Consider the following 12,434-nt stretch of genomic DNA (forward strand, 5'->3'; position numbering starts at 1 on the left):
AAGTAACTTCCTCAAAGTAAGGAAGCAGGCACCAGAGCCCTCGGGCCACCTGTCACCCCCAGGGCTGAGGCTTGGGAACCCAAAACAAGCTCACCTGAGCCCAGAGCCTTAGCTGCTGCCCTCTGTATCCACTGGGGATGCTCCCGTCCTCCTGGCCCCTGCTCTTTGCCTCTGCCCTTCCTTTTTGGCTTCTCTAAGCGGTTCAGTTTTTCTAATTCATTTTTATGGTCTCTCTGCCCCCTATAAATTGGGAAATGTTTGCCTGGGGTTTAAGCTTATCCCAGGCTCACCTGCATAACTCACTCACCTCCTGGATTCCTGGGCACAAACTCTCCAAGGCTGGATGGCTGAGCCCACTGTGCAGATTGGCTCAGCCTGGATTTTCTGTGCACCCTGGGCCAATCAGCAACAACCAAGTTTAAATGGTACAGATATGGTGATCAGGGGTTTAGATCTTTTCCTCAGGAGTCCTGGAGACTTACTAAACAGAGAAGTAATATGATTGGGCTTATATTGAGGAGGAAAAAGACCATAGGAGCAACTTATTGCATCTGGATTTCATTAATTACAAAACACTGAGCCCTCTTCTTGATTACAAGACACATCCAGGCCCTCTTCTTGATTCTAGGGACTCAGTGACGATAAAGCCAAGGTCCTTAGCCCCAGTCAGGACTTAGTGTGGGTCTGAGCCATCTGTGCCTCCCAGGAAATTACAAATTGCAAAACCTTGTGTGTCTGAACATTTTTCTAGCAAAAGTGTCTGTAGATTTCACCTGTTTTTGTCTGAGTTTGGTTTTGGTTTTTTAAGACAGCCTGTTTGACCAGGCTAGCCATGAACTTGCAATCCTCCCGTCTCAGCCTCTTGTGTAGCTGGTGTCACAGGTGCACACCAACACATCTAACTTCATCTGATTTTTAACACAGACTTAAGAGCTCATGCTCTGGGGTCAGAATGACCTGCATTAAAATCCTGGCTCTACCTCTTGCTAGTTGTGCAAGTCCAAGTTTCCTCCTCTGGTCGATGGAGCTCATAATACTTAATAGGGTAGTTGTGAAAGTAAGGTATCCATGGAGAGTGGTTAGCACGCACACACTCAACAACAGAGGACAGCTCCCTTTAGTATCACTAGCATCATTGTTGTGAAAGCAACACTCAACCCTGTAATCCTGTGAACCGTGGTCAGCTCAGGAGTCACCAATTATAGTCTACAAGTGAAATTCAACCTGCTGCCTATGTTTATAAATAAAGTTTTATTGAAACACAGTTAACCCATTCATTCATGTGCCAGCCAAGCTGCTTTTGTGCTGCCAATGCAGAGCTAGGTATCCCAGCAGGGAGTACATAGGCTTCAAGGCCAAAGTATTTACTCTTTGGCCCTTTATAGACACAGCTCGCTCACCCTTGGGCTGGCTGGTTAACTGGGAATCATTTCAACAACAAATGGATTTGGGTAAATGATTTGTAGCTCAAATAGTCATCAGTGACTAGCGAGGGGTGAAAACGGCCTTCAGCGTGAAGTATCATGATGACCGTTGTTGGTGGTTGCTAACTAAATCCTCCTCTCTTCTTATCACAGATCCTGGCCATCATTTCCATTATGTTCATCGTCCTCTCCACCATTGCCCTGTCACTCAACACGCTGCCTGAGCTGCAGAGCCTTGATGAGTTTGGCCAGAACACAGACAACCCGCAGCTGGCCCACGTGGAGGCCGTGTGCATCGCGTGGTTCACCATGGAGTACCTGCTGCGATTCCTCTCCTCGCCCAAGAAATGGAAGTTCTTCAAGGGCCCACTCAACGCCATCGACTTGCTGGCCATCCTGCCATACTACGTCACCATCTTCCTCACCGAATCCAACAAGAGCGTGCTGCAGTTCCAGAACGTCCGGCGAGTGGTCCAGATCTTCCGTATCATGCGTATCCTGCGCATCCTCAAGCTCGCGCGCCACTCCACCGGCCTCCAGTCCTTGGGTTTCACTCTGCGCAGGAGCTACAATGAGCTGGGCTTGCTCATCCTCTTCCTTGCCATGGGCATCATGATCTTCTCTAGCCTTGTCTTTTTTGCAGAAAAGGATGAGGATGACACCAAGTTTAAAAGCATCCCAGCCTCTTTCTGGTGGGCCACCATCACCATGACGACAGTTGGGTATGGAGACATCTACCCCAAAACGCTCCTGGGGAAAATTGTTGGTGGTCTCTGCTGCATTGCCGGAGTCCTGGTGATTGCTCTTCCCATCCCTATCATTGTCAATAACTTCTCTGAGTTCTACAAGGAGCAGAAGAGGCAAGAGAAAGCGATTAAGCGAAGAGAGGCCCTGGAGAGAGCCAAGAGGAATGGCAGCATTGTCTCCATGAACATGAAGGATGCTTTTGCGCGGAGCATTGAGATGATGGACATCGTGGTTGAGAAAAATGGAGAAAACACAGGTAAGAAGGATAAAGTCCAAGATAACCATTTGTCTCCCAATAAATGGAAATGGACGAAGAGGACACTGTCCGAAACTAGCTCAAGTAAGTCCTTTGAAACCAAGGAGCAGGGATCCCCTGAAAAAGCCAGATCATCGTCCAGTCCGCAGCATCTGAATGTCCAGCAGTTGGAAGACATGTACAATAAAATGGCCAAGACCCAGTCCCAGCCCATCCTCACTAGCAAGGATTCAGCAACACAGAGCAAACCAAAGGAGGAACTTGAAATGGAGAGCATTCCCAGCCCCGTAGCCCCGCTGCCCACTCGCACAGAAGGGGTCATTGATATGCGGAGCATGTCCAGCATCGATAGCTTCATTAGCTGTGCCACAGACTTCCCTGAAGCCACCAAATTCTCCCATAGCCCTTTGGCATCACTCCCCAGCAAGCCTGGGGGCAGCACAGTTCCTGAGGTGGGCTGGCCGGGGGCTCTGGGTGCCAGCGGCGGTCGGCTAGTAGAGGCCAACCCCGACCCCAGCCACCACTCCAGTTTCATTGAGAGCCCCAAGAGCTCCATGAAGACCAACAACCCCTTGAAGCTCCGAGCACTGAAAGTCAACTTCATGGAGGGCGACCCCAGCCCGCTGCTCCCGGTCCTGGGAATGTATCACGACCCCCTTAGGAACAGAGGGGGCGCTGCGGCTGCTGTGGCCGGACTGGAGTGTGCCACGCTCTTGGACAAGCCTGTGCTGAGCCCAGAGTCCTCCATCTATACCACAGCAAGTGTTAGGACACCGCCCCGCTCGCCCGAGAAACACACAGCAATAGCATTCAACTTCGAGGCAGGTGTCCACCAGTACATCGACGCAGACACGGACGATGAGGGGCAGCTGCTCTACAGTGTGGACTCCAGCCCTCCCAGGAGTGTCCGGGGGAGCACCAGCCCCAAGTTCAGCATCGGCCCTAGATCAGAGAAGAACCACTTTGAAAGCTCCCCCTTACCCACCTCCCCCAAGTTCTTAAAGCAGAACTGTATTTATGCCACCGAGGCATTGACTGGAAAAGGCCCCAGTGGTCAGGAAAAGTGCAAACTCGAGAACCACATCTCTCCCGACGTCCGAGTGTTGCCTGGGGGAGGAGCCCACGGGAGCACTCGGGATCAGAGCATCTGAACTCCCTACCACAAAGGGGACACTTGTGGGCAAGATCCAAGGAGGACAGCTGTCCAGCTTACCTGCCACAGAGCTTTTCTTCATGAACTCACACAGAAAAGCTCTTCCAAGCTCCCAGGGAGCTCACGGAAGTCCCCTAAGACCTGGAAAGCCACACAGGTCCATCAGCATGAAGTTGGCCAAGCCATGGGGACAGTGCCTCCTTGTAATAATTCTACTGCCCTCTTTGGGAGATGACACAAGCAGAGCTCACAGCCACCACGACCACCATTCTAGCCCTCACTGAGGCCACCTGCTCCCCATCCTTCTCTCGTGGCTCTGTCACGGCCTCTGAGGGCCACGTGTCCATCCCTTCTGGCTCCAGCTGAAGAAGGATGCCGGAACAAGTGGCTGGTATTGAAGAATGCATTGACCAATTTTGGTATTCAGTGTCGCCTGGCCACCCCTAGGAAAACCTGTCCATCACCTCCTGGATCCCCTGTTAGAAGGCCTCAGGGCATCCTGAGGAAATCGCGCCATAAGCCACGATCCCAGAGCAAAACCCTTCCTCAAATGACTTCATTGACTTCAGTGTTCCATAGTACCTGAGCTTTTATTTTGAGATACCATCAGGGTGAGTTGCACCATTTGTACTGGATTCTTGTTGCCTCCTGGCAATCTGGGAAGGGTTCAGAAGGTGGGCACACAGCCAACGGGATGAACTCTGCATTGCTTTAGGCTTATAGAAAGAAAATGATTTCTGTACATCACTGGGGTAGACTCAAAAGATACCCGAGTGTCAAATATGCAAAAGAAATAGCTTACTCAAAAAGACTCTGTGTTACTGAAGAACAGCAGAAAAATCTGATTTTCTTTTTTACCTGCAAAAATGAAAGGAAAAAAAAAAACAAAACAAAACGCCCTCGTTAAATGCCCCATCCAGACTTCTGAATACTTCCTGCCGCAGCAGGGAAAGCACCTACTACGATAGAAAATTTTTTTTGTTTGTTTTTGTTTTTGTTTCCTGTGGTATTCAAGCTAAAAGAAATTTAATAAAAAGCACTTTATGTTTTCAAATATAGGTTCTACCAGGGACAGTGTCACCATCTTGCACTTTAAAACAAGCACTATTTCCCGTGGGCCACCTGTTGACGCTGTGTTAGGGTGTTGTTACAGGCCCGTTTCCAGCCACGGTGGGCATCTTCCAAGTCCGTGGGCTCCTTTCCTGCCCCTCTGGAGCTTCCCCTCACCCCCATGGGCCAGGAGGGGTTCTTCTAAAGTCACCTGCACAGGAGACATGCACATCTCAGAAGGTCCCAGCGACAGTTGGGCATTGGGTGTCTGTTCTTTCTCGTCAACCAGCCATCGGTGTGTTTTCAGTGTCAGTCTGTCCTACAAGCTCAGCTCTCCTTCCTGCAGCCATCAATGCAGACAGTACAGACAAAAGCAATAAGTATGTGTGTGCATCCTGAGCGGTTTCTGGTGTATTTCTTGCTGTTGGTCTTCCTGTCCTAGTTTGGTGACCCGCTATCTTCCTGCTTGCTTTTACTCCAGCGGCGTGGTGTTGTTGGCCGTTCCTCCGTACGGTGGCAGCGAGTTGAGCCACTGGTTAATACAATGTTATTGTATCGGTTCATGTGTCAGCAAAGATAAGCTGTTTTTTGTCTGCCTGTCTATCTAGTACAGTGGATCAATGTTGTCCTCCGGGTACACTGTTGATGGATGATGTCCCAGGTATAATAGTGTGATTCTGCCTGGCTTCAACACGGTGACAGGCATGTGTCTTCCTGGTGGAACAAAGACATCATGTTGGGTCACTTATCTTTAGTGCAATCTGTCGCTGGCCTGCCCATTAGTACCATGGTGTGATCCGCCTGTCCTTACACAACTGTCACGTTGTGGTGATGTTGCCCTTAAAAATGTGTGCTCTCTGCTGCATATGGACCCAGTTTATGGCCCTTCGCAGCCTCTCAGAAGGGTACGGTCCCGTTCTTTGCTGTGTTAATGAATAAAATGCAAACTTGACTCTTTCTTGGCACTTTCACAGGACCCGCGAGCAGGTGCCAAGGGACTGAGGGGCGGGGAGAGTGAGTGCGGGCACAGGTTGGCACCCCAGGGAGGAAGCACAGAGCTTCCCAAGCCCTTTGCTGGGTGCAGAGCAAAGCTGGGGCCTCTGAGGAATGACCGTGGGACAGTTCCCTGCTGGCCATCTTCTGTGTCTCTGTTTTCATCACCATTTCTGTCCATCAGCACAAATGTGAAAATTCAGGGAAAACAAATGCTTTTTGATAAAAGTAAATAGTTGTGATTTCCGATTCAAATATTTTTAGAGCTGATGCTATCTGTAAAAATTAATAATAATAATAATATAGTCTATTTTACATATCAGGAAAGTGAACATGTTTCAATATAGCCATATAGAGTGAGAAGGAACTCACCACCCCTTCTTCAAATCAAGGCATTTTGTTGTTGGTTAAAGCGGATGAGAAGTGTACAGGTTGGAAATTACTTCCTCTTTCTTTCTTTCTTTCTTTTTTTTTTTAATGAATAACCAATTGGTGCAACTCTCCTTGTAACCAAAGGCCCTTTATGCCTTCTGTCATGTAGGACCTGGCCCTTCTTTCCTCCTGTGTTTTGTCTGACCTAAAGTAGCATTTTATCGAGTCACTTTTGAAGGACGAATTCAGAAGTATCATTAAGAACCTACCTTTTCAGGCTTCATAGCCAGAGTCCTATAGAGTTCTTATAGAAACAGAATCATTGAAAATCAGCATATACTATGCTTAGAAAGTATTCCGTTTTGGTTTGGGTTTGGTTTTTTCTTTTACTTGTATGTGTATGTATTGCAGGAATATAGCTTTTACCCTGCCCTCGACTCAAAATAGCCCATTGTACTATTTCCCAGCATCCCCCACACCCACCAAAAAGGAACACGCCCCAATTTATAATGTGCATTCACCCAGCCTGCACCCATGTACAGGCATCTAATGCACTGGGAAATCTACCTAAGGTCTCCACTGAGACGCGGACCTTCATAGCTGATCTTGGTAGAGAAGAAAACTGTGTTTGGAGGCAAAGACTGCTTTAGCTAACATTTGCACCCATTGCTGGACCAGCCAGAGCAAACAGAAACAGATCGACCCACATAAAAAGAAAATGAGGGGCTGGGGTGGGCAGACGCCTGGTCCCTTTGGCTAATACACTGAAACTCGTCACAAACTTGCGTTCCAACTTCCCCCACTCTTGGAAAGGGCTAGGGACCAGGTGGCTGCGTGTCCCCACTCACATGGGACAGTCTGGCCAGCGGGAAGGGAAGTAGCCACAGCGTGAAGATCCAGTTCATCCACCATTCTGTCTTTGGGTGAAAGGAAACAACTGGTCTTCGGTGCAGTAGATTTCTCAGTGCCTTCTTTAGGAATTTTATCTTAAGCACACTTGAAGGGAAAAAAAAAAGGAGAGAACATTCATTCCCACGAAGTCCCATAAAAGATCAGGAACCAAGAACAAGAAGAAGAAGAGAAAACAACAAAATCCTGCGGTGGCTGTCTCCTCCCCACCTGCTCGGCTTGCCCCGATAACTGCTGGCGATACACTCTTCAGACTGTTTCCTGAACCTCTCTCCTCCGCCACGGCTCGGTAGCGGTAGCCTGGTCTCTGCCCTTGCTCCTGATAAGATCCATGTTTAGTGGGGGGACAATATTCTCTTCTGTGAAACTGCAATGTATTGTTGATATTTGTAACTATTGTATACTTCTGTCCTGCTCCAGTCATAGCTGAATGTCTACTCCGTGAGTAAGGGGACATTTAAAATTCACCATGGACAAGGGTCACTAAAGCCAGGTCTCTCTCTCTCTCTCTCTCTCTCTCTCTTTTACTTCTCTAGCAACTTGTTTCAAGTAAGATAATCCCAGGCTCTTCAGCCTTAAGTCAAGTAAATTTGAATCAAAGAAGGACACAATAAAAAGCTCCAGGACCTATGCCTTTGGGGACATGTTTTTCTGTAGCCTTGAAGTTGCCAGGAGAAAGGAGGAGGCTTCTCAGAGTCCGCAGCAGGACCATGAAACGCTTCCAGCCCCAAGAGGGCGTTTCCTTGTCTACCACCGCTTCTATGATAAAACCCAAATGCTTTCATGTCACCCAGCCAGGGCCACCCGAACCAGCCCTGGCCGCACACAGAAAGAAATAAGTGTTACCTCTGTGTTTTGTTGCCATTTTCCTGGCTCTAAAAGTATTTGATGTGTGACTACATCATAGGAGGCCCACACATCTCAGAGTAGTCTATTTTTCTGTTCAGATAAAATTTATATATGTGTGTGTGTGTGTTTTTAGCAAATTTATAATAGGGCATTTGAGTCTAATTTCTTCTTTTATGATACAGAGTACTATCTTAGGAGTTTTATTGTTGGTCAGTATCATAGTTGATATTTTCTGGTCTTTTTCATTTCTTCCATAGTCCCTTTGGATTTTTCTTGTTTTTGTTTTGGTTTTTGATTTTTTCGGTTTTTGGGTTTTTTGAGTGATTTTCAGGAGGCAGGGAGACTTTGGGGCTTGACTTCGGCGTAGGGATTTCCTGGCACTAAGAAATGTCTGCTCTTTCCTCATCCGGTCTGTGTTTCTCTTCCACGTTGTTCCTAAGAGTCTGGGCAGGAGTGAGACAGGAAAGCTGGCCTCAGAATCAGGATGGGACGCAGGCTGCCTGAGCTCCTGCCCCACACCTTCCAGAGATCTGCAGGTTTCTCATCCCCAGACATCCTGGAGTCAAAAGCCTCATGCCCAAACCTGCTGCAGGCGTCTCTGAGATCTAGAACCCTCCCAAGTCCCTGTTAGCCCAACTGTCCTGACACCCTCCACCCCCCACCCCTCTCCCGCCAACCGTACCTAAAGGGCAGAGCGTGCTCGGGTCCTTGCAGACCTCGGAAGAACATGCTTCTCATCAGTTCCTCAGTTCAACCCATTCCTAGCAGCCTCACGGAAAGAGCAGCCAGGTGCCCTTGTAGCCAACACAGAAGCGATGTTCTCGGAACCTGCTCTCTCCTCCCCTTTCCTTTCCAACTGCTGGCTCCGTGAGATTTCTTGCAAAGACAGCGATACTTTTCCAGTTTTCATCTCTCCAAGCCTTGAAGTTTTTGGTCTTTCCTGATAATTAATTTCACAAGGCGGTATCCAGCCTCCTCGAGGCTGAAGACGTCTCACTGAGCAGGACTTCAAGGGGAAGTGATCTCCATTCATCAACCCTGGGTTGATACCGAAGGGCCAGGGGATCTCCAGCCCGCATTCATCCAGGCTTTGATCTTCACTTGCCGCCCTGTCAGCTCTGGGTCTGCCCAGTGTCAGAGATGTGAGCCAAACCAGGACCCCCAGACAGCAGTGAACCATCCTTGCCAGATCAATCCCGACAGGAAGCCAACCCAAGTGCATCTTATTATTCTGAATGATGACCCTGGCAGTTGTCCCATCCCCCAGTTCCTCGTGGTCTGGTTTAAACCAGACCCAACCAAAACAGACATTTAAAAAGCAAAACAAAACTTTTACCTAAGAATAGTAAAACCAACAAATTTCCTCCCAGTAGTTTTCCAGGTTCAATGTCCAGATAAGCAAACACCTCTGCCTGTGGGTGTCCTCAGTAAGCAAAAGGCCTGGGTTTGGAGCATCAAATTGGAATAGGCTGGTAATCGAGCAAACCCAGCTCCTCACTTCTAATCCTAACTTTATTTCTAAATCTATTTAAATGTATTTTTAATGTGTTTTAGATCTACAGCCTGGCCAGGATGGGGCAGAGTAGAGCAGGTGACCTAGGATGGCTGCACACACACAGGTCCCTGATGTTTTCTCTCGTGTGACAGGGACAAGGAGGTTGATTTCAGCTCCAATTAAGGAAGTCCACCTAATAGGCTAGGGGTCTCCTAGGAAGCCCAGGGCCATGGAAGGTAATGAGCTTGCATCCCTTCCCACGTGTATTTAAAGAGAACCTGGTTGATATGCAAAGTGGGTATTGCAAAGTGTTCCTAGCCTTGCATGGAAACTGGGCTCCAGATTGAAGGACATTCCCTCTGCTTCCTGGTGCATGCGTGTGCCTGTATGTGTGTGTGTATGTGTGTAGCTTGTACATTCTGAACACAGGCTCAAGGCGAGGATAAAGCACAGTTAGCAGGAGCTCAGGTTCTAGGGTTTGGAGCTGTCTCAGGGGGATGCCAAAGCAGGAAGGTGGCAGCAGGGCACCCTGCCTCTGTCCTCCCTGCCTCACACCCTGTCAGTCACCCCACCCAATCCCAGTGGCCTAACAGGGACCACACTGGGATGGGACACAGCTTCCCTTCCCCAGGCCAGCCAAGGAGCCATCCACAAAGTCCCCACCTCCGGCAGGCCGTCTCACGGTGCTTTAGCCCTTCTGCCCAGGCACTGTGCCCGCATAGAGGTGCAGTGATCTTTTACCCACTAGCAGCCACCCACTGCCCAGCAATCACAAATGGCACCATTCCAAAGGGCTCCCCCACCCCCAATAAGTAAAACAGGATTCATGCAGGACCTTCAAAAATCTCCGCCTACAGTGTAAACTCAGAAAGGCAAAAGGAAAGGCAGCCACAATCAGCTTTACAGCAAAACAAGGCTTTAGCTGCCTGCAAGCAGAATGCTTGGTCCCACCCCCAGCTCCCGTATCTCTTCCCATCAGGCCTGGCTCCTGCTTTCTCTGAGCAGGGTGTTTGGCGTGGGAGTTCATTTGTGTATAGCGATTTTAGAGGAGGTGGGACTTGAGCATCAGGGTGAGCCCAAGTCCAGGTGGTCTTAGGTTTGACACAAGGTGAGGCCAGTGAGACTGGATGGGCAGAATGGGCAACTGCCTTCCTCCAAAACCAAATAAAACAAAAACCAGTTTCCAAAGTCACACTCCATGGAAGCAAGGTCCTACAGAAACTGCTCAAGATGTAAGACTACTGTGTCAGGACAGTTAGCGAAGATGCAGGAAACTCCCAATTTTGTCCCACGTGGATGTGCTCCGGTCTCACAGGGATGGCCAGTCACTTCCTGCCCCCTGGGATAAGCTGGGCTGAAATAGAGCTGGGTGTGGCATTAGGTAAGCTGGCAGCTGGCTCCTTTCTCTCCAGGTCTACCTTGACTTCGGTCCAAGGGCAAGGCTGGGAGCCCCATTTTCTGTATCAGGAACTCAGGGTTATCTGCCAGCATGTGCCCTCGGCACGCGGTGGTCTTCCCACCTGTGTTGGGTTAAGTGAGTGAACGTGGGAATGCCTGATGGGTGAATGCGTGTGGGGCACGGGGAAGTGAGCTGCTGGTTCTTCCTGGGCTGTCTGTGTTGCTAACTGGGGAGGAAGGAGAAATGGGAGACACCCGCCTTCACTGAAGACCATAAATACCCCACCAATGCCGCCTGTTCTTGGACACAATTTGGGATCACAGTGACATCCAAATTTGAGCTTTGTAGGTCCCCAACCTGATAAGGGTCACGGCCCTCTCGGAGCCTCCCCTGCAGGAGGCTGCAGGGGCAGCAGCCTCAGCCCCCCTTTCCTGCCTGGCAGTTGAAGCCTTATGTTGTAGCTTAGCTCACACGGTCCGTGGGAGACCACACAGTGGTTTTTCCAATGGGCTGAGCCAAGGGTCCAGAGTGGAGGTTTCCCTTGGTCTGGGATTTGCTGGTGTGGGAATGTGGGCACATCTGGAACTGGAGTGCATTCCCTGAGCCGTGGAGTCAGTTGCATGAGAGGGCTTGCCTGTCCTTCTGCTGTTAGAGCCAATGGTCTCCATTTTTCTGAGCCCTGAAGCCCTCCGTGACAACATAAGTCCCAATGGCATCAGCTAAGACCCTCTGTCCCTCCCAGGAACCTGTGGTGTGAGGTTGGGGCTCTTCTGCCAGCAAAGCCATTCTGATCACCCCACTCATGATGGGGACCAAGCCAACCACATTAGCCATAAACGACCAATGTCCTCAGCCACTCTTTTCTCGGGTTTGTGGGTCCTATTCATTTTTCATCCATTGACGTCCTCTAGTCCTTCCTGTAATGGTGAAAATAAGCATTGGGCGTGCATGCGCTCATACACACACACACACACACACACACACACACACACACAAACACACAGAAACCAAACAAAAATCCCAGTGTCTTTTTATGCATGTAGTGAGATGAAATTGTGATCCTTGTGTGACCTCCAGCTGCTGTCCTGTCTTGTAAAATATGTCCAAATGTTTAAGAATTTCCAAGCAAATGGTCCCTTAATGAAGTCTGCAGAGTTCAATAAAAGGTGTGGAGAAAACAAGCTTGGCGGTGTGGTGGTGTTTATTTTCTGGAGGATGCGGGGCAGTAGGGGTGGGAACCCCCACAAGGAGGGCTGCAGCTGGGGCCCTGGAGAGCTAAAGGGGTAACATGGGCATTTGCTCTTCCCCTTAAATAGTAAGGGCATGAAAAGTTGGCTTGTTACCCCAGACATGAGAGCCAAGGGCAACACGTCCCATCCAGCATTCAGTGATCAAAGCTCCATCTCTGGTCATTTGTCAACTCTGCCTGGGTGCCCCACTCATAAGAATGTCTCACAAAAGAATGCAGAAGCTCTGGTACCTGCAGGTAACGTACAGGAGAAAAGCAACCTGGCTATGGGGATAAAGGATAGAAACTGGAAGGCATGCGTCTGTCTAAAGGGGCAGTCACTGTACGTCGCCACCTGTCTGTTACCACGTGGGGCTGTGACCCAGCAACACCAGGTCATTTTAAATCCAAATCAGGATTTTATGGGAAACATGCTGACTTTTAAACGCTAGCCTTGAATTCCAATTTCTCTGGTCCCCGCTGGCCAGATGAAGCTCGCACGTGTATAGACCTTAGCCGCAGGGTTGTGTGATCCCTCGTGTGGCTGATAAAGCTTGTG

General features: G+C 49.3%; 1 protein-coding gene across 2 annotated transcripts in view; it reads left to right on the forward strand.

Moving 5' to 3' along the window:
* Kcnb1 (potassium voltage-gated channel subfamily B member 1) overlaps positions 1–11,828 on the forward strand; it is a 94,640-nt gene extending 82,812 nt beyond the window's left edge. For both annotated transcript variants that reach the window (XM_063248194.1, XM_063248195.1), the window contains exon 3: positions 1,578–11,828. In XM_063248194.1, coding sequence (XP_063104264.1) covers positions 1,578–3,578 — 2,001 coding nt within the window. In that variant the 3' untranslated portion in view covers positions 3,579–11,828. The remainder of the gene's footprint in view (positions 1–1,577) is intronic.
* The last annotated feature ends 606 nt before the right edge of the window (positions 11,829–12,434 follow it).

The sequence above is a fragment of the Cavia porcellus genome, unplaced genomic scaffold (genome assembly GCF_034190915.1).
Source record: "Cavia porcellus strain 051 isolate PalLab524CR breed Dunkin Hartley unplaced genomic scaffold, mCavPor4.1 scaffold_5, whole genome shotgun sequence".
In the NCBI taxonomy this organism is placed as follows: domain Eukaryota; kingdom Metazoa; phylum Chordata; class Mammalia; order Rodentia; family Caviidae; genus Cavia; species Cavia porcellus.